General features: G+C 51.0%; 3 protein-coding genes across 3 annotated transcripts; 1 reads left to right on the top strand and 2 right to left on the bottom strand.

The window, feature by feature from the left end:
- Nucleotides 1–107: 107 nt before the first annotated feature.
- IUM83_17705 (ABC transporter B family member 2) lies at nt 108–2689 on the bottom strand (the record flags this gene model as incomplete). Its single annotated transcript, XM_067942672.1, has 2 exons — nt 108–1064; nt 1490–2689. 2 exons carry the CDS (start codon nt 2687–2689, stop codon nt 108–110), a joined length of 2157 nt encoding a protein of 718 aa, XP_067779953.1.
- A 3445-nt stretch (nt 2690–6134) lies between these two features.
- On the top strand, nt 6135–6458 carry IUM83_17704 (uncharacterized protein; the record flags this gene model as incomplete). Its single annotated transcript, XM_067942671.1, has 1 exon — nt 6135–6458. The coding sequence occupies one exon, from the start codon at nt 6135–6137 to the stop codon at nt 6456–6458; it is 324 nt and encodes a 107-aa protein (XP_067779909.1).
- A 5649-nt stretch (nt 6459–12107) lies between these two features.
- IUM83_17703 (uncharacterized protein) lies at nt 12108–12461 on the bottom strand (the record flags this gene model as incomplete). The annotated part of the gene is made up of 1 exon (XM_067942670.1): nt 12108–12461. The coding sequence occupies one exon, from the start codon at nt 12459–12461 to the stop codon at nt 12108–12110; it is 354 nt and encodes a 117-aa protein (XP_067779951.1).
- Between the last annotated feature and the right edge of the window lie 15527 nt (nt 12462–27988).

Here is a 27988-nt window from a genome sequence, read left to right as displayed (position 1 = left end):
CATGTTGTTACCCCGGAAAACATTTCCCAGAACGAGGAATGGGATAATAGCGAGCATCACAAGCGAAAGCAGCCAGCTTCCCGCCAGAAACGAGATCAAAAGCGCCGCTACCGTCGTGTACACTGCTTGGAACAATCGACCCTCAGTTTCCCCGAAATCACAGCAACGCGCAGAGCATCCGTGGCGAGATCAGCCGTGAGAGCTCCAGTTGCGTTCTCCGTCTTGTCAAAGAAGCCAATGTTCTGTCTGCAGAGTGAAGAGAAGTGGATCCCACGAAGACGCGCTGTCAACTTTTCAGCCATGTACTGGAAGCCGTAACTCTGCATCGCTCTGCCGACCAGAAGGATCAGCGCTCCAGCAATGTACAAGCATCCGTACACAGCCACCCTGTGCGGCATGGACGATAAATACGATCGATCGTCGTACTCCTGGTAGTAGGCGTAGTCGATTGTCATAATTGACACGAGCTGGCTGATGAGAACCGCCGATGCTGGGAAAGAAGCTCCATTAATCGCCGCTCCGATCATACCCAAGATGAAATACTTGCGTTCTGGCGTACTGAGCTGATTGGCGTCCCGCAACGTAAATCGTCGTGGAGATTCGTCCGCGCTACTTCCGTTATCACGACCACTGTGTCTCGATTCATCACTTCTCATAGACCACCAACTTGCTTTGTGGGCTATCAGTCCACCGGCCTCACTCTTGAGGTCATCAGATCCCGTTTTTTTCAATGCGAGGGTTGCTGCTTCGGCTTCTTCTTGAGCTTTTGTTTCCTGGATCTCGTATAAATTGCGATACACGCCGTGTTCAATCCCGATGAGTTCGTCGTGGGGACCTTCTTCGACGACGTGCCCCTCGGCGAGGACGACAATCTTGTCGGCATGCCGAATTGTACTGAGACGATGAGCAATCGCGAGAGTCGTCATGTTCGTTTTGGCCATCAAGTCATTCAAGGCGTCCTGCACCACCTGCTCGCTCTCAGCGTCTAACGCGCTGGTTGCCTCGTCGAGAACCAAGATCTTCGGCTTGCGAATGATGGCACGAGCGATAGCGACACGTTGCTTCTGACCCCAGACAATGAAACGCCCTTCTCTCCAACCAAAGTATCGTAGTTTTCAGGTAGTGACATGACAAAAGTATGCGCGTTGGCCATCTTAGAGGCTGCAATAATGTCCTCACGGGTGAAACCCGTCCGACTTGCAGCGATATTTTCTGCGATGGTGGTAGCGAACAACACGGGCTCTTGCGAAACCAGTCCGATCTGAGATCGAAGCCACTTGACGTTGAGCGTCCTGACATCTCGGCCGTCCAGGAGAATTGAACCACTCGAAGGATCGTAAAACCTCTCAAGGAGCGAAATGATGGTGCTCTTACCTCCTCCACTCGCCCCCACGAACGCAACAGTTTGCCCACTCTCGATCGTTACGCTGTAATCCCGCAAAACGGGGGCATCTGGGCGACTTGGATACGCGAAATGGACGTTACGTACTTCAATTCGACCCGAACATGAGTCCGGGATAAATCCTTCGTCGAGGTGGGACGCATCGATCAGAGATTGCGTGTCCAGCAGCTCGTACAGCGCTATGGCTGCCCCTTTGGCTTCGAGAATGGCAGTGATGTTGGGGAAAATGAGACCGATGGACCGCATGCCCATGAGAATGCCCATAAGTGCCTGGAAGACCGTCTTCGGCGAGGCTTCTCCTCTCCACACTTTCGACCCTCCGTACCACAGCCCAGCGGCGTACATCAACCAGTCGCAGCCTCGAGACAAACCGATCATGAGCGAAAGCACCTTGCTTTGCTGGATGTTCCCCTTCTCGACCTCAGCGGTGTGCTTGTTGTACTTCTCCAGTGCGCGCTGCTCCGCGGTCAGCGAGCTCACAGTTCGAATGGATCCCAGCGTTTCCTCAGCCACAGCTCCGGCCTGTGCATACACCTGCTGCGCGTACATGGCTCTCGTCTGCCACTTCTTCATCACGTAGCCCATCGACCAGCCCATTACGGGCACGACGCACGTCATGACCAGCGTGATGTCCCAGCCGCGCACAAGGCCGATGATGTAGCCCGCCACGAACTGGCACACGTACTTGACAAAGTCGCCGAGCTTCTCGCCCATGCCGTTCTTGATCTTGACTGTGTCCCCCGTGATGCGACTCGACAGCTGCAGCGGGTCGTGCAGGTCGTACCACGAAATGTCCATGTACAGCATGTGCCGCAGCGCCTCAGCGCGCAGAGCCTTCATCTGGCGCTCAGCCGACAGCGAGAAGAGCAGATACGCCAAGTAGTCGGTCACGAAGAGCCCGATGGCGATCAAGAAGTAGTCCAGCGCTGCACTGTTCAGCGTGTCGCGGTCGACTCCGCCATTCACTTGGGCGAAGGCGCCGATGGCTTTGCCGAACACCAGTGCGATGCACGGGAACAGCGCGCCGTTGACGCCTGCCATGGCCACGGCGATGACCGTGAGCGTTCGGTCCCATGGAGTCGCGAACCGATAGAGATCAAGAAACGAGAAGTTGGACGGCGTCGATTGTTGCTCTGCGTAGAGCTTGGGAGTTTTTTTGTCGATGTCGCTCACTGCGTCATTGATCAGAACTGCGCGCTCGGTGGAGTTGCTGGCAGCAGCGCGTGGAGTTACAAGCTGCGCGAAGGGCACCTCTCGGGGATTGTCCTTGGCGCTTGGAGTCGCCATGGACCTGTCGGATTGAGCTTCTGGTTGAGGTGTGAGGGACAGGAAGCGAATTCTGGAGTGGTAACAGGCCAGGGCCACGTCTGCAACATGACAGAACAGCCACCTGATGCCGGAGTAGTGATTAGCACAAATCGTGATTACTGCAAGATCGGCATTGCAGCCGATTGCGTCAGATTCTTGAGCCGGGGCAGAGCTCCACCGTCTGTGGATCTCTGCCCCGTTCCCAGCGCGACGAATCCCGTTAAGCAACTTTAATCGGAGACATTTATGCCGATCTACGCGACTTTAAGCAGAGATAATATGGTAGGGGCGGTTTTGCTCTTATTGACAGTACTTCCCATTCGACTATCGCTCCCGCATTGCTGCTTCTCTCCAACAGCGCCGCCGCCGGTACCGCCGCCAGTACTCCACTGACGCGAGCGCGACCGTACCTATATTAGCCGCCAAATGTCTTTCTCCGTGCTGTTTGGTTCTGGTGATGGTTGATCAAACGGTGTTATGATGTAGTAACTAGTAATTTGGGACGTGTCATCTAATACTACTGTAGTAACTCCGTCTGCTCCTTGTTCAGATCGACCCCGTGAATCCACAGAAAGTACTAACGACGTAAACTACTTGGAAGCATGAAGAAATGTATTTGTCCAGAGGCGTGCGCGCTGGCAATCCCCGCTTCCACAAAGCAGGAATTCTGGTTCGCCTCCCACGCAAGCTAATGTGAATCGCTGCTTCATTGGAGACGGATAAGGCGACGAGCGGGGTGTCTGCGTCCGAGCAGCGTTCACAAGAGCTCAATCGTCAGACGAGCAAGCCAGTTGTCGTGCTGGTGACGCCAGTCTTGCAGATTCAGACTTCTGAGCCCTCATTCTGCAAGTTTCCAGCAACACCAGAACCGCCAGCAACGACCAAGAACCCTCTCGACCTGTCACACTTCCACTTGACCCCATGAAGTCATTCTGCGTTAACCCGACCGTTCACCCCATGTTCGCCGAGTTGACGACGACCGATCCGTGTGTCTTCTGCGAGCGTGGAGTTCAGCACCTGTGCAGTAAGCCGGCAATGTTCTGCAAAGGGGGGTTGAGTACTTGGTGGACTGGATCGCCGTGGCACTGCAGCAATCAGCGGAGGAGGGGTTGAGCAAGAACGAGTTTACTCCTTTGCTGATGGTTCGTCGAAATGGAGTAGTTTACTGGCGTGTGGAGGCCCTCTGCGAGCATGTGGACATTCTGCGTTGGTTTCGCAATGTCGGTCGCGTGAAGTTTCCATCTATCGCGGCCTTGCACGCGTTTGGCTAGGGCACAGCCCTTCCAATGCGTCCCAAGAGCGTGTCTTCTCTACAGGGGGATTTGTGATGAGCAGCCTTCGGACGAGAACCGACAACGAACGCGCGGAAATGCAGGTCCTACTCAACCATAATCAAGCGGAAATCCGTCGTATGGAGCTTGACAGCGATGGATACAAAGGCCTGACAATGCAGGAGGTCGACCACTGAAACTACTAGGAAATTACTACAGTAATTCGGAGCCACAGCTGCCCTATTAATATAGTAATTTCGTATAAATCTGTGTTACTATCAATTCCTGTATACCGCTACCTACAAACCATACAAATAACCTTAGAAACGTATAAGTACAGGGTTATAATAAAGTCGCCTTGGTGGCTTGTGTTGATGAGAGCAAATGCCGAAGTGAGATTGATCGTTAAGCCTAAATCTACTTTGCTGTCCTCCTCTCCCTGTTGCTTCCCTTGTGCTCCTTGATGCATCTCATCATGTTATGGTAGATATGACTTGATCTCATTAACCCCCTGGTCCCCTACGTCGTAACTTATGACATACTTTTTTTGTTATGGCGTAACTTACGACATTGCAGTGACAACAACAGGTAATGATTCGAGCCATACTTAAATCAAGTAATTAAAAATTAAGATCGGGGAGGTCAAAACCAAAAATCCAGAAACGGTACAAAATGGAGGGAGCCGGATGAATATTAGGGGAACAGCGGGCACTTAGTGGCCGACCTCCTCATTCGAGAATCTACTGGATGGCGCACACCCGCCGCACGACCTCCGCCGCGGACACTGCCGCCAACCATGACGTCGACTTCCCGCATCTGTGGCGGCAGCTCCGCATGGCGGGTTGGAAGGCGAAACCACCTACAAGCGAGCGAGCGCGCAGAACGCGAGCGTGCACACCGAGGGCGCGCTAGACGTGGGCTTGTGTGGGCACACCGAGTGTGAGTAGAATGAGGGTGAGCAGGACGTGGGCTTGTGTGCGCACGACACGAACACGCCGAGGGCGAGGAGGGCGAGAAGGGCGAGGGTGCACATGACGTGAACGCGAGCGAGCAGGATGAGGGCGCAAGCATGTACTCCGAGGCCAAGCAGGTCCAGGGTGCCGAGTGTGCCCAGACCGTGAGTAGTATAGATCCAGGACAGTTCATGTAATTTTTTTAAAAGCGTTATTTAACCATCGACACCAACCCTAAGGCGTATATTTCAAAAGTAGAACATAAATCCAAAATTCGAGGAAAACACCTCTTGATACCTTCTGGTGCGAAGGAGATACCCTCCACACGATCAAGCACCATCACAGCTCTCGACGTTATTTCATTCAAAGGTAGTTCATGTAAATTTTCTGAGATATAGAAATTCGATCCATCCTGATATATAAATATAGTAAGTATAAATAATCCATATCGTGACCGTTCCGACATCCCAACAGTTTCCGACTGTTGGGATGGCTACAAAATTGACCAATCAGAAGGCGGTACCAAGCAGAAGGACCAGTTCGGACAGGTTTAAACCGGCCCAGCTGATTGGGCAATGAGATGTGAAAAAGAAAATCCTATTTTTGCTACTCAATTCAACCCACAAAGGGCCCTCTGCAGGCGCGAGGAAATGGCCTGAAACGGCCTCTAGGCCGGGAAATCGACCTTTTTCGATTTTATTGCATTTTTGGCTCGGAGCAATGTGCTTACGAGCGGGTGAATTCATGAATGAGGCCGCATTGCCTGGTGAGGGTCCACTAATAGGGGCATCTTGACAGCCAGTCTGATGCGTGACAGTGATTGGGTGCTCATCTACCAATACAAAACCCTCAAAGTGTGACAAAGTCGTTCGGTGATCACTAGTTGGCCTTTTCTTTCAGCCAGTAGGATGGAGCCAACTGTCGCGGCAAGCACACGCACCTTTATTCGTGGCTGTGAGGCGCCCCAGCTGTCTAGGGGCTCCGACAGAGCCCCCCCCCCCTCTCTCAGTCTTCATTTTTTCTTAATTGGTGCGCGGACCTCCCCCTCCGTCCCCAAGACCGTGCCCTCGCACAGCTCGCGCTCGTTTGCCCGCCTGCCCCCACCCCACCCCCCAGCGCCATAGCTCAAGGTTAGAGCGCAGAGTTTCGGCTCTGAGACTGTCGGTTCAAGTCCGACTGGCGCTATCGCTTTGTTTGGGGATGGCGGGATGGCGGGTGCTGTGCTGCCAAGCTGCTGATAGACGACGTGTGCTGGACGACGTGCTGAACGACGTACTGGACGACTTGGTGACGGTCCCGATGGTTGACGGCGTGCCGCTGGTGCTGCTGGAGGATGGCGTACTTCGTTTGGCCAGCGAGCTGTTGCGGCTCAGCGACAACGTGGAGGCGAAGGGCTGGTGCTGGACGAAGGCTGCTGCTGGACGAGGAGCTGCCGCTGGTGAGCTACGCGGCTCGCGGCAGAAGCTAATGGCAATGCTGGTGAAGCAGTTGCGGTGCGTCTATTGTATTGATAGCATGTTCTAACACAACCTATACGTGGCCTACTACTGTTAGGATGTCTTGTGTATCCAGTGGTGCAGGGTCCACGATTCTTTCGATTGCGAGTAGGCGCTCGTACACCGTGACGCGCTCGCCGAGGACGCCAGCCTTGTGCAGCGGACGAAGCGCACGAATGACACTCCCGGATCCCTTCGCGTTGACACCCCGCGACTTCAAGAAAGCAAGCACAGCCTTTTCAGCACGGCGCCCGGCGTCGAGGACTTGATCCTTGTAGTCCTCCGCCTTGACATCAAGCGCACAGCCACCGACGAGTAAAAGCTTCATGAAGGCACAACATGGCGCGATTCCGACTTCTTCTGTCGGTTGGTGGAGCTCCGGACCTGAGGTACTTTTGTGTACCACTCGTACCAAGAAGTCGACAGGTGAGTGGCTTGCTTTTTCCTGCGTTTGGGCTTGGGCTCGGGATCTGGATCTGACGTTGCTTCCCCTTGTTCATCTGCAGTTTGTGTAACCGCCGTGCTTGCACCTTTCCAGAGAGCAGCCTCGATGACCGCCAGGCGAGCGTTCAACGTGCGATTCATCGCAGTAAGCTCCTCAATAACAGCGCTATGGTGACACCCTCTGCATTCCCTTGCCTCATCGTGTTGCTTGTTGGAGCCCTCAGAATAGTCGACGGTGCGCTGTTCAAGGCAGATGACCAAGCAATCATATCGGCGCTAGAGATCCCAGCCTCGTCCAAGCACTCCTCCACGCAGACTACGATTGGTGCGCAAGGCGACAGCATCTTCAGTTGAGGGAAGTACTTCACCAGGTAAGCGGTAAGTACTGCGAGAACCTTGTGGCTGACGTTGAATCGGGAGTCATTTAATCCCGAGCACGAGCTGTAGAGCAGGTCTTGAAGGCGCGCAAGCTGCTCCTGCGTGGAGTGATTCAAGGCTGCTACGTCCACTACGCTGGGCACGTCGTCGACACTCCACCCGCTCAGCACGCGTGCGACCTTGCGGTCTTCCTGCGGTGTGTTAAACACGTATGCAAAGCCCTTGTTTACTTCGCTCATATCCCAGGCAGCCCTGTCAAAGATCCACTGCGGAGCAAGCCTCTCGTCTGCGTTCGCGTGTTGGGCGCCACCACGAAAGGAGTGTGACGAGAGGGCCTCTGACGTTCCAGCAGGGTTTGCGACGCGCTTGAGTAGACGGTTCACGTAGGCTTGGACACCATCTTCTCCACGAGCCGATTCTGCTGAGTGCGACGGCGCTGGCTGACTTGGACTTGCAGCTTGCCGAGATGAAGCAGCGGTGCCTTCTGTGTTCTCGGTGGCGCGTGCGCTCCCGGCCGAGCTTGCAGCTGCCGATGCAAAGCTTAACGAGGTCGGATCCGCCTCCAGCAACTCGGCCAGCGGAGTACCAGGGCAGCTTGCGGCTGCTTCGGCGGGCACAAGATCGGGAAGCGGACTGAGCAGAGAGCCGCACGGCGCATCCTGCGTGGCCAAGGCGACAGCCAACGCGTGGATCGGACAGGTCAATAAGTCCGCCTTGTCAGGTGCGAGCGTCAGCCCCTGTTCCTCAGCGGTTTTGACGCGTAGCAAGCGTACGTAGAAAACTCCATCGGCTGATACTGACACGTGCTGCTTCTTGATATACCCCAGGTCCGTGGAGCGTCCAAAACAATGCCACATCAGGCAGGCAAGAGCTGCATCCTGATAGTCGGCGTTCACTCGAGCGTTGCTGTAGACATACTGAGTGAGTGCACGTAAGTCCTCTTTAGCACAAGGAGGCACTTTGTTAACAACACCTCCTTTTTCTCTTTTCAGACAGTGCTTGTCCAGAGTTTTACTTTGTTTCAGAAGCTATAGTCCGTAGGCACCCTTAGGTGAGGATACAGATCAAACCGCCAGAGCTTCACGTTTCTATAATACGAAACGGCAGTATTGCGAGCAAGCTTGCCCTTCTTACCTTCATGTGTAGCCAGGTAGAACCCAAAGCGGTCCATGATTGAGGCAAAGCGCTTACCAGTAGTATCCACCGCAACACTAGCCTGTACGTACTCTAGGCTCTCTAGCTCATCTTGAAGCATACGCTTAAAAGCGCTAACAGCGGTGCTGCGCGCTTTTTGCGTGTTCGCTGGCACGGACGCTGTCAAGCTCATGTCTGCTTCGTCAGCTTTTTAATTGTGAGCTGTCCCAGCCACCAACAATCATGTCTTGCCTATTTGCTGCCTATTCTAGGACAGTGCCGAGATATCGAAATATTCAAAATCTGCCAATAATATATTTTAGTATTATTGATGGCATGATCAGGGCTTTAGCCTTGCATAGATACTTCAATCAAAGCGATGACTTTAGTGATCGCTAGTACAGCTATCAATGTGTATTATAGGATATCAAGCTCATCAAGCTCTATATTTTTCACAAAAAATACCATTGACTTACAGCTCATTTAGAGCAGTCAAAAGCTTAGTCATCTTCTCCCGAACAAATTCATTCTTCTTCAACCATTCGATATAGTTGGAATCAAGAACTTGGACTTGCTTAATAGTATGTCCCTTATACTTTCCCCACGTTAGTAAGAATGAACCATCATCGTTTTGGTAGTTGATTCTGAGGAACTCAGCAATTTCAGGGTTCGATTCAAGGAGAATCTTCTGATTTAACAGCCAACGACAGTAGCTTGGATCAGTTGCATGGACTTTCATAATCGTCTTCTATTTGTGCTTCCCAAAACTAAGTACTGCGCTCATGACTATAATCAGGTGTATCTATATACATACCCACCAGGAAAGTTTCAAAAATACTTTTTTTCAATTATGGGTATTTACGACCTAAGGAGGAGTAAATCAGTGATTAGCATAACTATGATTCGCTTTATTGGTAGAGGAGACTTACACTTACTGGTTTCCGGAGCAAATATAGATGTGAGAGTTAAGCTGATCGCTTGTGGAAAATGTAAGACGCACCTCCAAGTCAAGAGCAGTGATGAGAGAATCAGACTCAAGAATGGTGATTATATAATTTTGAAATCCTTCGAACCAGAGCTTAGTTAGCGGTATATTCAAGCACCTCTCCGGTCAAGCAATGGTAGCTTAGTTCATTCTCAAATGCAACCAATACAATCATGTTCATTCCTTGGCACGAAGCATTTGTTCCCATGATCTGGATAGCCTGGGGTACGTCCTTTTCTGTTAGCCGCGATACATCAGCAATGAGCACGCGGTTGGTCTGTTGCCACGTCTGGTAGTCAAGCAAACCATTCGACCGCTCAGCAGTCTGATCGCCATTGATAGCACTCAGCTTCGAAAATTCATTGCAGAAATCTTGAAAATCGTAGTCATAAATGATATCGAACGTATTTTGAGAACCGATCTTAACGTTGAAGTTGCGGATCGACGAACCAGGATGTACCGTCCATGGCGCACTGTCAAAAGGAGATTGCCACTGCTGTACCGTAGTAGCCGACGCAAAATTGCCTGCAGAAGTCTCTGCGAAAGGGAGAAGGGCGACATATTTAACATTCTTTGGTGAAGCGGATAGCTGCAGATCAAACGAAACATTCTGTTGGCCAGTGCTTACACCACTGCCGGCCTTATTAGGGAACCATTGGGCATAGTAATCGAGGTATCGAACTGCCTTAACAGGCTTCGAGATGATCGCTTGAGGGTTTTCAAGATCGAGGAATGGTACATATGAGACAACGGCAAACAAGAAAATACTAACCAACCAAAATACGAATCGCGATTTAGGGACACCGTTGGGACGAGGGCTATCATAGCTATCTTTTGAGCTACTCCACAGCCAAATTGATGAAGATGACGCTGAAGACGAGGCCAACCAAAACAATATCTCCACTTTCGAGTCGAGATCTCAATTTTTTATTTGTGTTTCTAGAGTAAAATCACGCGAGGAATCCAATGGTGGTCTCAGAATTAACTAAATCGATGTCTAACATCACGAAAATAACATTTTTCTCTGTTCATTACAAACCCATGGGTGTAATTTTTTGAATATTTTTCCAATTTTTGACTTCAATCACAAAGTAACATTTGGGATTACCAGTGGACGTAAGCAACAAAAGGTGGACATCTCTCTCATACCTACGCGTCTGTACCGTTCGATGCTGGAGACTTGCGCTTTTTGGCCTTTGGTGCAGGCTTCTTGCTTGCGCTCCTCTCTTCTTTTACGCTGTTTTTTTTTCTTTCCAGAGGGCTCTGCGTCGGATGAGTCGTCAGCCATTCCACGCCCGTCATGATTCTTCTTGGCTGCCGCCGCCATCGCAGCTCGATGCGCTAAGCGAGCTTGCTTCACCGACTTTGCAGTAGCTCCCTCTTCCTCACTCGGCTTTGCATATAAAGGGTCGTTCTGGAATTCGTACGGGACGTACGGCCTAATAGACTTGTACATCTGGTCTTTCTTCTCGGCATTTACTGGCGGCGGAGGTAGGACTTCGATGTGGTCTGTCATGATTCGCTCCACCTTCTCCTTCGCTCCTCACTGGAGCTAGACTCGCTCTCCGTACCCCCACCACTGTTCGTAGAGTAGGCTTGGTCTTCACGTGGCGATTCGTCGCCTTCTTTTTCGCTGCGTCTGGCAGCAACGCCGCGGGGCTGTCGGTGATCCGGCAACTGATCGTCGCCTGTGTCGGTCCGGACAGGGGCGGAAGGCGCAGTACCAGCAGCTGGAGACGGCGGCGGCGAAGGTGGCGACAAGGAGGCGTGCGGTTGGCGGGTCTGCATCTTTCTTTGAAAGCGTGTCCAAGAATGAGCTGCGACCTGCAAGTGAGAGCGTCGATATACCCCGTTCAAATTTTTGAATTTGCTAAAAGGCCCGTTTTTCATAACTTCGCTTACGTACGATTTTCAGGCGGTCAACTTTAAAGCAGATTATCTCGACAACTCTCAAAGGCGCATTAGCAACATTTTGTTTGCCGTTGTCTCATATAGACGCGATGTTGTGAAGGGAAAGTAGGTAGGATCAGCTTCAAGTGTGTTCGATACAATACCCAAGCAACCGTGATCTGTCCCGAAGCAGAAGCTGTAGCAGCAGGGATAACAGCACTGTTAGGCGCGCTTCCAGAGGATTAAGAAACCATAATCGGACAGGTAGTACCGGAAATGGTTGATGTAGAGGCGAGAGACATCGTATTAGTAACGGTAGTTCCAGAACCAATAGTAATCACAGACGAACCCTGATTGATGCGAAGGCGCATACGAATCTGTGGGTTAACCATCAAATCAGGTTCCTTGAAGATCGGGTGAAGGTCGTCAAGGCGAATCTTGAGCATATAGTTCCAGCTACCAGCTACAGTACCAGTGGTTATTGTTCCAGGGTCGAAAGCGCCACGACCAAACTGATTGGCAATAACATTAGAAGGTCCGGATGCGATAGTAGCCCAACCATTAGTGTTCTGACTACCAGCGGGGGGAAGATTCGACAACAGACGCTTTTCAAATCCCTCATTCGCTGGAAGCACTCCTGCACCAGTAGCATTAGTTCCAAGAGCAGGCGTGATGTCAGCTGCAGTGTTCGAGTAGCCATCCCCGAATTTGTCGTTGTGGCGCTGCTGAAAAGCATCGAGCCAGGCGTGTCAGGATATAGGAAAGCCTCAGCACCATGCTCCTGTACATAATCGAGGGAAGACTCCGTCTGAGCACGAAGGTTATGGGCAAATAGCTTGTATTCACTCATCGAGATGATCGACTGCCGTTAAGTTCAAGGCTCATAGCATCCACGACATTCCAAATACCACACTTAAGCCCAACTGATAGACGATTTGCAGGGTTGGTGAGATCAATAGCTCCCGTGTTCTTCAGGGCGACCTTGTACGGAAGCATGATATTGGCATCACGCAAGCAGGCATATCCCTTAGCACCATTCAGCAGAGAAGTATCATCAATGGTGATAATACCATTTTGGAACGAACCCTGGTTGAGATCGATCACGTACGTAACACGCTTGCGGGCGTTGACCTTGACGACTGGGTCGCTCGTCAGCGAAGATTGATATAGAAACTGGTCGGCGAGTTGAGTTTCCGACATACTTGTGAGAGCACTTATATAGCTGACGATATAGGCTCTACGAAAAAAATAAATAATCCAAATGGAATTAGTAAAGCCAGTATCCTCTGATCATGATCTCATCGCTCTTGCTAAGAAGCTTGATATTCATCTTGATCACATATATGAGTCAAATGAGATCAACTCGCCCCTCCCACGGAAATGATCGTTTCTGATATTACTACGCAAGCCGAACCAGGATGTAGGACATTGGACAGCGGTCCATGATCATGAATACTTCGACTCAATGGGAGAAGGACCCCCATCAACCTATGGTATCAGCAAATACAATGAACTCCTGACTCAATCAGCGCATGGTGATTATTATGACATATGGTCTATGCTTTGGCTATACACAAAGCAACATAATCGCATCGATCTCTTCAAATCCATGACTAATTTAAATATCATTGTCATTTAACTCAGAGATTATACTATCATCATGTACCGAGAATTTATCATCTCAAGCGGCGTCCCAGCGAGCAAGCTACGCAAAGCTGTCAGAACTGGTAAACTATCGCTTACAGCAGCCGAGCTGGCTGGTACAGGTGCCAAATTGCATCTGCATCCAGAATCTCATGAGAAGGCACGTCAAGCTAAAAAAAACTCATCGAGGAGTGAGACTTCACATCACGAAGCACGAAAGCAAGAAAGGCTACAAGAAGGCCCAAGGAGGTTCTATCTGGAGCAAGGTGTGGGGTGGTACCAATCGGCTTTTAAGTTCGCTAAGGACAGTCGACTACTAAGCAAAGACGCTGATGTAGCTATTCTAGCTATTGCCACCGCGATAGGACAGCCAGAACTCGCTGTTCCAGCTCGTGCGGGTATCAAAGCTCCACCAGGCGTCGGAGTAGATACTTATGATAGCGATGATGAGGAAGGAGATCGCATTAGTTTCGCTGGTGTTAAGATACATGCAGGCATTGCACTACCATACGCAAAGCGAAAGGGTGTCATTAGTGATATTATCGATGAGTCAGAAAAGTTTCTCCACACCACGGCAACGCGACTTGAACATCATGAGCTCATTAGCAGTGTTCGTAAGGGTATGAAACATCGATATGGAGTAGGCGTTTCTGTCAAACGCAATGGTAAGTTTACTGATGGCTCTCCTGAAGCTAAGGCTCATATGGCTAAGCTTCGTTCTATGCGGAAAGGCAAGCACGGAGGCGCTAAGCCGATGCTCGCTGAAAGTTTCACAATGTGATTGTACTGAGAAAAAAATGCTTTTTTTATATGATCTACGACGCTTACGCAGTAGGATCATAATATTAACAGAATTGTCCCGGGATTTAACGGGCTGATTGTTTTGATTCCAGATACTGATCGTGATTGTCGTTCTTGGACCGTCATGGGTTTGACACCACGTTTCATGTGATGGGAAGTATTGAATTTGTTTACCAATACCAGCATCGCCCTTATCAAATACAGCCATGATACCACCAGTGATAACGAAGTCATTCTTGATCAAATCGCAATGGACCACATTACCGGTTGTAGGGCTTATAGCAGGGATGGTATTGCTCCGAAGACTCGTAGTAGTTGTCTGAGATACATTTGGATATATTCCAGCTGTGAAGCCCAAATCGAACCAAAATGAGCATTATTGATGATCAGACGCGGGACTCGCGTTGTTGTAGGAAGTCCAGTTCCTGTTGTCGAATATAGACCCGTTGCGGGTCTCGTGTATCCAGTTGGAAGTTAAGTAGGCGTAGCTGAGCAATCAAGCTGGCACTCGAAATAAGTGCTGTTCTCCTCGATTTGGATGTAGAAACATAATTTCCATTCGATTCAATTAAATTCGTTCCAGCTGAGACCAACGCGGGCTGTATATTTCTGTTGAATCACTGTACATGTAGTATCCGTCTTGCAGATTGACATTAATAGTATAAATGGTAGCAGCAGTAGGCACTTCAATTTGGAAAGAAGTGTTAGCGAATTGCCCTGAATCCATGTTGAACTCGGCGTTGTACAGTGAAATCGATTGTATAGAAGCCTCGACATCCTGGAAATTACAAGCAGATCCTGGGAAACTGTATCGCCAGGTATTGTTCAAGCCGTTGGGGACTAAGCAAGTATTAACGATCTTGACAAAACTTGACATTAGAACGAAGTTCAAAACGGCGTAGGCTTTGTGAACAAGTTCTCTTCAGCCTACTGAATCGTTGTTATACGAGCCAACTAATAGTTTTCGGCAATTTTAATGGACTGATCAAAATATACCTGATTTGACCCTTTACAGAGTCTATGAACAGCATCTGGCCGCGCTTGGCAGCTCGATTATAATAGTGGAGAATGCCTTCCTCAGTGAGACCAGGTTTGTTGAAATCAGTTATTAGTAGCTTCAGATCGCGGCGTGAATTCGCGCGAAGGATCGCCATATACTCAGTATTCACGCGGATCATCTTATCAGTAGCAAACCATCTGTGCGACAGAAATATCGTGCTCAGTTTATGATGGCGACCACGAGTAAAGTAGTGGCTGAACACATTTTTCTGAAGGGATTTATCGTTGCTATAGTCATCGATGATAACGAGCTCAGGTTTATTCCCCGGTGTGTGTCGGATCGCATCAACAGATGGAGGCGTTTCGTGAAATGATACGAATCCTTCAAGCTTGTCGCGACGATAGTCATACTGCTCTTGATGTGGGTCGCGCGCAATGATATGGAGGTGGGAGAAGACATGAGGTGAGCTTTTCAGTATATGATAGCATAGATTGTTTTTCCCTGAGAACGAGGGACCAAGGGTAACCATTCTAAATAGCTTCTTGATACCAAGCTCCTTGATATCACCTGCCGTGTCGGCTCGATACTTCTTTGGCAATGATCCACCATAACCGGGAATAACGCTCATGACTAAAAATCACTTGACTTATATAAGATATACTAAAAATGAGTGGGTTTAGTTGTCCTCCTCCTACTTTCGTTTATCCATGCTACAACCCAGCATTCCACCTCTCGCTTGATCAGACGGGATATGCATACGCCCAAACGCTATTAATGATTATCGACTGAGCTATATTACGGGTATAACGGCTGGTAAAGCTACTCCTAGAGTAGCACTTGTCGTTTCTCCAGATGGATCACTCAGTGGATTAGGAGCTCTAAGTTGCTCCAGCCTGACCGTTAACGGTTCAGCAGTATCATCGGCTCCAAGCTATGTGCTCGGTATTACACCTGGTACAGCATCGTTATCGAAGGCCGTGGTACTTGATGCATCGGGCAATATCTCTGGAATCAATTCGCTATCAGCATCGAGCCTTACCGGAACACTCCAAACGGCTGCCCAGCCGAATATCACTTCCGCAGGCACTCTAACTGGCTTGAGTTGCACTGGAAACGTATCGGGAACGCTTACTACTGCTGCACAGCCAAATATTACGAGTCTTGGCACTCTAACTGGCTTGAGTTGCTCTGGAAACATATCGGGAATGCTTACGACTGCGGCCAGCCAAATATCACTTCCGTAGGAACTCTGACAGGCCTTACCGTGAGTGGCAATATCAATGGTACTCTGAGTACATCATCTCAGCCCAATATCACTTCCGTTTGCACGCTAACTGCCCTAGATTGCTCTGGAAACATATCCGGAACGCTTACTACTGCTGATCAACCTAATGGCACATAGCTTGGTACGTTAACTGCCGTAAATTGCTCCGGAAACGTATCGGGAACGCTTACTACTGCTGCTCAGTCGAATATCACTTCGGTAGGCACGCTGACATCTCTTTCGCTTTCAGGAGGCATTTCCGGATGCACCAGCCTATCGGCGAGAGGTATAGTGAGTTTAAGTAGTGCAACGTATAGCTCATCATCAGTTAGTGGAGCTTTAGTTGTATCTGGAGGTGTTGGAATTGCTAAGAACATCGTTATAGGAGGAACTGCAATCTCGGATCCCGCTTGGCAAAGCCAAGGAATTCAACATGCCGGACTAGGCGCTGTTTATACGGATAGCTCATCAACAGCCAATTCTATTGAACCATACTCCGTTACCAACTCTCTCGCTTCCTGTACTTTTGCGGCCGTTAGTAGCAATATGACATATTCGTTTGCTGCTACATTATACATTCAAGGCAGCCCTACTGCAGGTAGCAATGTTTCGATCCTGAATCCGTAGACGCTCATGATATGCACCGGTCGATGCCTGAAAGGAGATTCTACGTATGCAACCGCTTCGACCGCAGCTCTAATCGTGTCAGGAGGAATGCTTGTCAATCGCAACTTAGTGATTGCATCGGGGGGGATTAAGTCTTAATACCTGGACTACTACGGCTCTGCAGCTGTATATAGCTTCAGCTACGTATACTAGTTATTCGACAGCTGCTTCTTCAACGGTTGCCTCAGGATGTATGAACACTTTCGCAGCTTCAACGATCGGAGCTATCAATACGGGCGTTATCACTACCCGAGCGGCAACGGTATATATCAGCGGCGCTCCAACAGCCGGAACAAACATGACTTTGACGAACGGCCACAGGATATGGATACCAAGTGGTTCAACTTATATGGGTGGAGCTATTTCCGCTACATCGCAATTCACGGGAACCCTTATCGTTGGCGGAGGAGTCGGCATAGGCGGATATTGCTGGGGGAACCTCTTTCAGGCGGTTTCAAGCATTCTAGTGAATACTCCTGCTGCTTCTCAATCTGCGTGACAAAGCATTACTGGAGACGGCGTCAATTAGCTTGATGGCACTTATACTATCTGTTCCGATTATTATGAGTCGAATTCACCAGTAAGAGGATGCATTCAGGTCAGCAACGGCTCGAACGCAACATCTACAAATGCGATGTTCATCGGAACGATGAGCAACTGTGATTTACGATTTGGAACGTCGGATAGCACACACATGACCATTTTAGGAGGAACAAACGCTGGGAGTGTAGGCGTAGTTACTACGACGCCTCTATATGGATTGTACGTGGGAATGACCGTTTCAACCACTTTAGACGCAGGCAGCACTGATGTAGCTTACTTTTACAATCCGGAGGTTTAATTAGCACGACAGGACCTATAAGCAGTGTCCCGGTAGCTATCGCTTGCACTAGTTCAATGCTTAGCTCTACTGATTATTTTACATATAGTGAAAGGCGTTTAAAGCACTGTTTTTAACCCGAGGAGGACTCTGTATGCGATGCTCTACTCCAAATCGAGCCTTGCATGTTCAAATACAAATCAGATCCTGAGAACGGTCCTACTCACTTCGGATATTGCGCTCAGGATTTACTTCAAGCTGGTCTATATCACACTATTAACTACGTATAGAATCCAGATCTACACGTCGAGGATGAAACAGTTGATCTGGAAGCTCTTTAAATGTGTGTAGACTACTCCAAAATGAGTTGTCGCTTACATAAATTATTACTGAGGCAGCAGGCTGAGTTGGAATTCTCAAAGCGGATCGAGACGATGTGTATGCACGCCTGGATTCGTTTAAAATATAGTTGCTTCAATGGCCTCATAGGGCGAAGTTCTTGACCGATCGCTTCTTATTTTTTAAGCCCAAACGCCACTACCAGCCTTAGATTCTGACTTCTCCCATTCATCGCCTGTAGCATCAGTTTGAGTCGAAACAATTTTCTTCGCTGAATATGGCTTGACATCAAATGCCCACACTGTGGGTCGATCGCTTGATGGGACCACCTTGACGAGCAGGCCCTTCATGATTGATTAGAGCTCAGCAAGGTTATGATCAGCATTGAGGTTATAGAGCCCTCCGCTCTTGGAAATGTTTTTGGGATCGAGTACGAGCATCATTATAGTAGTCAAGTGATAATAGATTTGAATTCCGAATTAGAAAGCAATCGATTCGAGTGCATGTCAACGCATACTACCTTCAGCTGTTTTAAAATCGATGAATTCGTATTGCCAAGCATCAATTCGCCCTTGCGTTTATCGTATTCCATACGAAGCGACTCGAGCGGATCCTCAATATGCTGATCGAAATTGTATTGAAGGTGAGTCATCTCAAGTATCTCTTTGAAGAGCTTCTTGTCATCAATAGATAGCTGATCGTACTTCGCCTGACTGATATCGTTTCTGAATACCTGATCCTTGATCATGGTCCGTAGCGAATCGCTGATCTCACGCATCCGGCCAACCTTTCTGTGATTAGGCTGAACGATTGTAAGCGTTCGCTTGTCAAGATCTGGCAATCTGATAAATTTAGAACCAACCTTGCGATAAACATATGCCGATGGAGGCGCTTTGCTTTGAATGCCATTAAGGTTGTAAGTCCTACCTCTGCGCTCAACACCTTCCAATGGCGCTACTCCTGCCCTCGTAGCCCATGGACTTTAAGCTTTCGCTCGACCTTTCCAATAGCTGACACTGACATTATGGTATCATTATCACCCATTTGATCAATTTCACGCTGCTCGCTAAGATTAGATTGGTAAGCGCGGAATTTAATTGAATATGTAGCTTTGGTAGCTTTTACGGCTGCTCTTGACTCTCTTACCGCTTCTTTTTATCAGCTTCTGACTTCGATTTCCTAAAACCGCTTCGATTTTTCTCCAATTGACTATGGGCCTCTCCGTAATCTTGAAAAGCAGATTCTGCTTCATCGTGTAGATTTTGAAGATTTTCATCGCCATAATCTTCATAACCAAGTGGAGTTTTGACATCGGCAACATTGCTAAAAATGACCTCTCGCAGAACCCTAAGGTTATCGTTTAGATTTGTTTCTATATTACGATCTCCGGTATCGTCCACATAATTTCCACAATCTTCAAGTTCAGTTAGTAGAGACGGAAACGTGTTCATCGAGTGGTTTTCATTAAATGAGACATCACGTCGCCTTTCACAGCCTTGTGCTGGGCTTTTCGAAAATATAGCGGTCTCGCACGCGTTGGCTCGCCTGAATAGTACGTTGGATGCATCTTCTCACCTTTGTCCGAATTGACAACTGGACGCAACCTTACCGCTATCTTCACTGGATTATCCGCAAGCTTTTGATGATACTCGGTTAGCATTGTTTTAGCTTCAAGTTCAGGAATGGCAAGGTCTTTGTCCATGTACTCGTCTTTGCCAGTCTTTACTCCTGCTCGATCATCAATGAGATCTTCAGCTGGCTCATAGGGTTCAGCAATCATTTCAGTAGCCATACCAGTATTTGATACTAAGTTTAGTCCTTTCTCATTGATCATTGACAAGAACCGTTCGAGGGTGAGTATCCAATTCACATTTTTCAGCACAGCGGGACGGTGTTTAATAGAATTTATCCCAAAGTGATAAATTCTAAAATGGTCATCAATCCAATGATAGCCGCCTCCAAATGCATTACCATCCTTTAGAATAGGGGTTATCCGTTTTTGTAGGTTGTTCGCTAACAGTAGATTTTTATTATCAATGATAAACCATGTTAGCTTGTACTTAGCGTCATCATCGTCGAGCTGTGTAGTGGGTCTAACTTGACTCACTACTTTAGCTTACACGTTGCGCAACGTGTATGAGGAAGCGTAAGTACTTAGTAATTACTTAGGTTAATTATATTTGAATACACAAATATAAGTTAACTTAGACAAGACTCCAAGTAGCTAGTTTAAGGTAAATTGAGAACTGTATTGTTTGTAAATTGATCTTCCTCTAAAATCTGCTAAAACTGTTTATCATCTATGAAAGGGTTGGCAGCGGCTGGCTGTCAGAGCCCCGCTAATATGCATGTCTCTGATTGGTAGAAAGATGCTGCTTTCTACCAATAGGATCTTTGGGTATGTGTGGACCACTCACTGTGGTGGTCCACTTCAATGTATCCATCGGTGTGTCTTACACCAATGTGAGGAAGTATCCAAAACGTTTAACAGATAACCTATCTGTTAAATTCACAAGTGGCTTGCAGCCACTTGTACGTGTAACCCCGTTACACCATCCCCCCTTAAGGTTAGACGCGCGGGGTCCCCGCACGTCAATCTTTGGAATTGACCATTCGTCAATTCTCCGCGTTTGGAGAAGAAACCCGCGCTCATTCAACGATGAGCGCGCCTCAGAAGAAGACTCCAACGTCGGTGGGGAGCCATCTCTCCATCGACGACTACTTCGAACGCCAGAAGGCGAAGTACGGCGACGTCGTCGACTTCGATGACGACGATGAAGATATGGAGGGCGAGGAGGACTCGCCCTCAAAGCGTAAAGACTCAGTGTCGAGCGAATCGCTCGACCCTCACGCCAAGAACGTTCGCCCGCGTGAAGGGGACGAATCGGACGCTTCGAGTTCGAAGCGTTCGCGTACTGAGAGCGATACACCACTTGCTTCCGCTGGGGCTCTCAGTACTCCGCGCGCTGCTGCTGCAGCGCGTGATGTCAAAGCTCAAGGCTCTCCGCGCGCTGCGCCTGCAGCGCGCGATCCATGGATGCCGACCGCGTCCGAGATCGCGGACCGGTTTGGGAACTCGGTACCTCCGAATGAGGTGCCGCTGTACGTATGCAGCGCCATCAAAGATGACGCTGTGGCTGCCGAGCTGCACTTTGATGCGGAAACGCATCAAAGGCGCGATTACTACATCGGACTCTTTCATGAGCTCCGATGGTTTCAAAGCAAGAAGACCTCTTCTCGCAGCAAAGTGCCCGAGTGGCAGGCACTTTGTCAAAGCTGGAACGCCTTTGTTGAGAACTTCAACAAGAGGCCGAGTGCTTACCGTGATCGGATTAAGCAAGCGCGTGATCGCTTCGAGACGTACTCGAAGCGTGGAAAGCTGGAGCAACTTCATGTTGCTGCTGAGGAGGCGAATGTGCCGTGCGCTGTGCCCGAGGGCTTTCAGTGCACGAAGTGCTTTCCAGGCGCGGTCCGCTTGAGCGACCGCGACCTGAACGGGTACACGTCGTTCCGTGTGCCCGAGAGTCTCAAAGAGCTCCGTGCTAAGTTCTTAGCACGTGAGGGTTCGGGCGCTAGCGATGATCGCAGCGCTCGTGTTACTTCCGCTGCACCAGCGCGTACTGCTCCTCGTACGCCCTCACCATTTCCGGAACGTCCTCCAGCAAGACGTTCCGCGGCTCTATGTATCTCGATGGGGAGGAAATCCTCTCCAACGAATACGAAAACGAGCCCCTTGAGGGTTCGTTTTCGGGATACTATGGTCAACAATCCGCTCAACAATCCAGCGGGTTGAGCCGTGGGCGTCACGTATCGGCGGTGGCGGGGTGGGAACACGCCCGGGTATGATCAGCCCCGGGCTGATCAGGTATGTGCCTCTCCACGACCGGGTGACCGTCGTGGAGCGTCTGCCAGAGCGCTGAGTTCGCCGCCCTAAAACAGGAGCTGGCGAACCAGAAGGCCCAAGTCGCGGCGGTCTCGCAGACCGCCTCGAATATCCAGGTCGAGCTGGGGACCCAGATGAAGGGGTTGCTCCAGCGCGTCCGCGCGCTGGAGGAGAGGTTGCTCGTCGCCGAGGCCAAGTCCTCCGCTGCTGCCTCGGCTCCTGCCGAGGCTTCGGGTCAGCCGAGCTAGATGGCTCGTGCTGCCGGTATGGCTTCAGCCGTCCGACGTAAAAGGTCGGATGGAGGCGCATGCTAGACGGTATGTCTAGCGTGTATGCGTTGCCGTGCCGTGCCAACACAGTGAACGGCCCGATGAAGCGCGGAGCAAGCTTGCTTGCTCCGAAATCAAACTGCATGTCTAGGCAGGTTTTGTGTAGCTAACAAAACTAATGAACCAACTTTAAATTCATTTTTGTTGCCTCTGCCCGCATTGTCTGCGTTCAGCTTCTGTTGATCAACAGAAGCTGCTATTAGGTCTTGGACAAACCGAATCACGGCTTGTCTTTTGGTGATGAAACTGATTGCATCCGAGCTGAAGTCATTCAGCTCGCTCTCCGCCTAGAGGCCCGGCCTCTGCGTGGTTCTTTGCGGTGTCTGCGCCCTGCGCAGACCCGTGGTCGTTGGCCATGTTGTTGGGGGAGTGTGCGCCTTGCGCAGACTCACGTGGTTTGTCCATTGTTGCAGCTGACACTGTGCAAGTGTCAGCGGTTTTCTGCGGCTGCTGTATTGCAGTCGTAGATCCTCCACTTAAAGTGGAGCCATCACTCCGAGTAAACTCGGTAGACGTGGATGCCGCATGGCATTCACGTAGAACGGTGTATGCCCGGTCGAGGCATGCACTGAGTTATTGATGGCAAACTCTGCCATCGCTAAGCACTCGCTCCAGTATTGGAACGAGTGAGCGTAGCTCTTCAACATATCGACGAGCACGCGATTCACGCGCTCGGTTTGACCGTCCGTCTGCGGATGATCCGCAGTCGACATGAAGCTTCGGCTCCCAAGAAGTGTAAACACTTCTTGCCACAGATGCGCTGTGAAGCGCGGGTCTCTGTCCGACACGATTTCGGACGGCATGCCATGGTGTTTGAACACCATGTCGACGAGCAGACGGGCCGTCTGCTTCGCGGTCACCTCTGCTGGCACCGCAGCAAGATGTACCATGTTGTTGAAGTGTGCGCCTTGCGCAGACTCACGTGGTTTGTCCATTGTTGCAGCTGACACTGTGCAGTGTCAGCGGTTTTCTGCGGCTGCTGTATTGCAGTCGTAGATCCTCCCCACTTGGAAGTGGAGCCATCTTCCGAGTAAACTCGGTAGACGTGGATGCCGCATGGCATTCACGTAGAACGGTGTATGCCCGGTCGAGGCATGCACTGAGTTATTGATGGCAAACTCTGCCATCGCTAAGCACTCGCTCCAGTATTGGAACGAGTGAGCGTAGCTCTTCAACATATCGACGAGCACGCGATTCACGCGCTCGGTTTGACCGTCCGTCTGCGGATGATCCGCAGTCGACATGGAAAGCTGGCTCCCAAGAAGTGTAAACACTTCTTGCCACAGATGCGCTGTGAAGCGCGGGTCTCTGTCCGACACGATTTCGGACGGCATGCCATGGTGTTTGAACACCATGTCGACGAGCAGACGGGCCGTCTGCTTCGCGGTCACCTCTGCTGGCACCGCAGCAAGATGTACCATGTTGTTGGGGGAGTGTGCGCCTTGCGCAGACTCACGTGGTTTGTCCATTGTTGCAGCTGACACTGTGCAAGTGTCAGCGGTTTTCTGCGGCTGCTGTATTGCAGTCGTAGATCCTCCCCCACTTGAAGTGGGAGCCATCACTCCGAGTAAACTCGGTAGACGTGGATGCCGCATGGCATTCACGTAGAACGGTGTATGCCCGGTCGAGGCATGCACTGAGTTATTGATGGCAAACTCTGCCATCGCTAAGCACTCGCTCCAGTATTGGAACGAGTGAGCGTAGCTCTTCAACATATCGACGAGCACGCGATTCACGCGCTCGGTTTGACCGTCCGTCTGCGGATGATCCGCAGTCGACATGGAAAGCTGGCTCCCAAGAAGTGTAAACACTTCTTGCCACAGATGCGCTGTGAAGCGCGGGTCTCTGTCCGACACGATGTCGGACGGCATGCCATGGTGTTTGAACACCATGTCGACGAGCAGACGGGCCGTCTGCTTCGCGGTCACCTCTGCTGGCACCGCAGCAAGATGTACCATCTTGCTGAAACGGTCTACAAAGACCTCAACACCGGTGTTCCCTCCGCTATCCGGGGAAGACCAAAGATGAAGTCCAAAGACATGGACTTCCAACACTCCGACGGAGTCGGTAGTGATTGGTGGAGCCTGCGCGAATGGCGCAGGCTTCACGCGTTGGCATACCTCGCAAGCACGGATGTACTTGCGCACCCACTATACTGGTGGTGCCAGTAGAAGTCGCGCGTGAGAAGGACGTAAGTCTTCTCACGTCCGAGATGTCCGGCAGTCGGGGCATCATGATATTCGTACATGATCCTGAGTCGCAGGTCATGGTCATTCGGCAGGACAACGCGATCCGCGTTGTCGTCGACTGCATTGTGAAGCAGCAGTCGTCCGTGCACACGAAAGCGGTGTGCACGCGCTCGAAGTGCTTGGGCAGCTTCTGACGGGACTTGTCAGAAGGCGCTGTGCCATAGGCCAGCAAGAGCTTCGCGTCCGCGTCGTGCGCGTACGCGGCCTTCACATCATCCAACAGAGATGATGTGGGTTTGCTCGATCGCATGGCGTCAATGGCATTGACGTCAACAGCTTCTGGATAATCCGGCCGACGTGATAGCGCGTCGGCCACTACATTCAATCTTCCGGGTTTGTATTCGACCCGGAAGTTATACTCCGCAAAGAATGAGAGCCATCTCGCCATTCTTTTGTGATGTAATGTGGCGACTTCACTGCGGTGCGCAGTGAAGCGTGGTCGGTGTAGACCACAAATGGTCTACTTCCAAGCAAATACACTCGGAACTTTGCGAGTGCATACTTCATGGCAAGGAGTTCCTTGTCATGTACCGGATAATTACGCTCAGCTGCTTTCAGCTGACGCGATTGGTAATGAACGACACGATCACGGCCCTCGTGATCGTGCTGCATTAACGCGCATCCGATCGCGAAATCGGATGCGTCACACACTACGTGAAATGGGCGATCTTGGTCAGCCACTGCCAAGATCGGCGCCTCAATCAAGCCCCGCTTGACTGCATCAATGCGTTTTGGCAATCGGGTGTCCAATTCCACACAGCTTCTTTCTTAAGAAGCTGTGACAGTGAGCGGATCTTGCCCGCATAATCCTCCACGTACTTGCACAAGTACGTGGCCAAGCTCAAGGAACTGCCTCAGTTCCTTGACACTTGAAGGCGTTGGCCATTCATTGATCACTCTGACCTTTTCCGGGTCAGGGCGAACACCATTCTTCCCTACGAGACACCCGAGGACGGGTATCTCGCTCGCCCCGAAGACACACTTCTTCAGGTTCGCGTAGAGCTTATGCTTTCGCATAAGCTCAAGTATACCGGAGATGCACCCTGTGCATCTCTACGTCGTCTTCCCGTCCACAGCCCGGCTGTGGATGAACACATCATCGAAGCAGCTCGGCGCGGGGGTCGCGCACCGAGCGCAACAAGTGCGTCACGCACCTGTTGAAAGTCGCAGGGGCGTTCTTAAGCCCCTGTGGCATTACTAGCCATTCCCAGAGCATGCCGCTTGGCGTGCTCACTGCCGTGAGAGGGATATCGCTCTCACGCATTAGGATTTGATAAAATCCTTCTCGCAAGTCGAGAGCACTGTAAACGGTGCTCCCGGCCATTGAATCGATGATAACATCTTTTCGCGGTATCGGCGTCTGCGCCGGTACCGTCGCATCGTTCAGCTTGTTGTAGGCATGAACGATGCGCCATCCGCCCTGTGGCTTTTCGACACAGAACGTCGGAGCACTGTGCGGGGACTTTGATTCCCGCACTTGTCCTGCTTTGCGACGACTTTCAAAGAAGTCGTCGATTGCTTTTACTTGCTCTCGCGGCAGTGGCCACTGCCGCGTGACCTGTACTTCGTGCCCGGCATGAGATCAATCTCGTGCTGAATGCCCTTATCCTGCGGAAGCTCCGCAGAATGTCTTCCGGGAGTACGTCTTTGTACTCCCTCAACAATTCGTAATAGGGACTCGACTTCGAGTCCCAACCTTATTCCTCGAAGCGTTCTCGCTTCGTCTTCGCACTGAGTGTCTTCACTCTCAGTGGTACTTCCATGAAGAGCTGCCTCAGCTCTTCGCTCTCGCTCGCCGTTCTTTCGCTGTCCGAAAGAACGCAGACTTGCTCGATGCGTCCATCGTGCAAGTCGCGCGTGAAGCGCTTCCAGCTCGTGGCTGGAAGCGAAGTCAACTCCGACGCCGTCGTCGGAGGATTAGCGAGTTTCATTTCATGATACTGGAATCCAGTATCGGTGCGCGTCAAGACGCTTAGCGTCTCGACATCCGGCGTCACCGCCGCAGTCTGCCCGGCAGACAGTTCTGGTGGTGTCTCGGTCCCGGACCGAGACTTGCGCAGCGTTTTCCGCATGCGCCGTCTTCTTGTTGTGCGGAGCCCGGCTCCGCACAATTGTTCTTCTGGTCCAGGCCCGGCCGTGGACAATTGTTCGCCGGCGGACCCTGTCCGCGGGCGCGCGGTATCAAACCCGGCTTGACCGCATGTTCCTTCGTGCAGCCCGGCTGCACGGTAATGTGTCCCTTCGCCGGCAGACCCTGTCTGCGGGCGCGCGATATCAAGCCCGGCTTGATCGCATGGCGCTTCGTCGTGCAGCCCGGCTGCACGACAGCATGTAATTGCGTCAGTGCGGTACGTTTGCAACCGTCCGCACTGTTTGCAGCGTCAACTCCCGGAGTTGACACGCCTTCGTCACCTCGACGCCATTCATTGGCGGAGCCCCTCATGACCGAGGGTGCGTCGGCTCCCGGAGCCGACGCGTCGTTGTCGACCTGACCGCTTCGGGTCAGGGACTGTCCCTTACACGCTTGAACGTGGGTGTTGGTTCCCGGAACCAACACATCTTTTCTTCCGACGTCGGCAGCATTGCCGACGTGGGTCTCACTGTGCGCGCCCTCGCGCACTTCTTGAAGCACTCCGGGACAGCAGCATAAAGCGCTGTCTCGACTGGTGAAACCGCGCGCACCTGCTGGTGCGCGCGCTGCGGTAACAGGGCCATCGCTCTCTGTTCCGCTATCGCGTCCGAAGCGCACGAGCGTGCGCTTTTCCAGTCTATCACCGGATCATGCCGTGCAAGCCACGGCATGCCCATTCCACGTCGAACTTATCGTCCAGGTCCAGGACGATAAAGCGTTCGACAAACACTCGTTGTTTGTACGAGAAGCGCACGTTCACGACGCGCTTCTCGGTCTTCACGATGGCACCTGTTGTCAATCGTACCTCCAGAAGACTTCGAGGTACATTTACTTCCTCGAAGTCAAGTCTCGACAGGCTTCGTAGTCGAACAAAGTTGCTCGACGCGCCTGAATCTACCAAAGCTCGAAGAGAGTCACTCGCTCTCTTCGAGTAAACATTCAAGATGACTAGGTTCGGTCTGTCATCTTGTTTCTTGCAGTGAGAGCTGGTCTCACTGGGGGCTGCAGTCCTCAGTGTCGCGTGCCCGATGTCGGCACGCGCGACTGCATTACCAGTAGGGCGCCCCGCGCCTACTGGATGTTCGCGTTTTTTGTTGGTCCGCGGGGATGCCTAGCATCGCCACGACGGCCACCTCCAGGGGGCATGGGAGCTGTGCACTCCCGTGCAAAGTGACCGATCCTTCCGCAACGGAAGCATCGCACGTTACCTCCCTGCTGCTGGTGACCAGCAGTTGTTGCGTTCGAGAGGTCCATTGGTTCCGGACCTCCCGTGCTCACTACCGGGCGCGGTTGCGACCTCGGCACGTTCGCATGCAGTTTAGCCTGCCGCAGGCTAAACCCTTCTTGCATGGCGAGAGTAATCGCAGCTTCGAGAGTACTCGGGTACTCTCGGAAGAGATAGGTCTTCACAGGCCCATCTCTCAGTCCCTTCATGAACGTGATGACTTTAGTCGCCTCGTCTATCGGGTTGGTCACGATGTTCGAGACCAAGTACCGTGCACGCTGCGCGTAAGCATGGACGTCACGCTTACCCTGCTGCAGGTCGAGGAATTCCGCCCTCGACCGGAACTCATTTTGCGGGGGCTCAAACGCTTGTCTGA

The sequence above is a fragment of the Phytophthora cinnamomi genome (assembly GCF_018691715.1).
Source record: "Phytophthora cinnamomi strain GKB4 chromosome Unknown Contig131, whole genome shotgun sequence".
Lineage (NCBI taxonomy): Eukaryota > Oomycota > Peronosporomycetes > Peronosporales > Peronosporaceae > Phytophthora > Phytophthora cinnamomi.
This window is presented reverse-complemented; position numbering and strand designations above follow the sequence as displayed.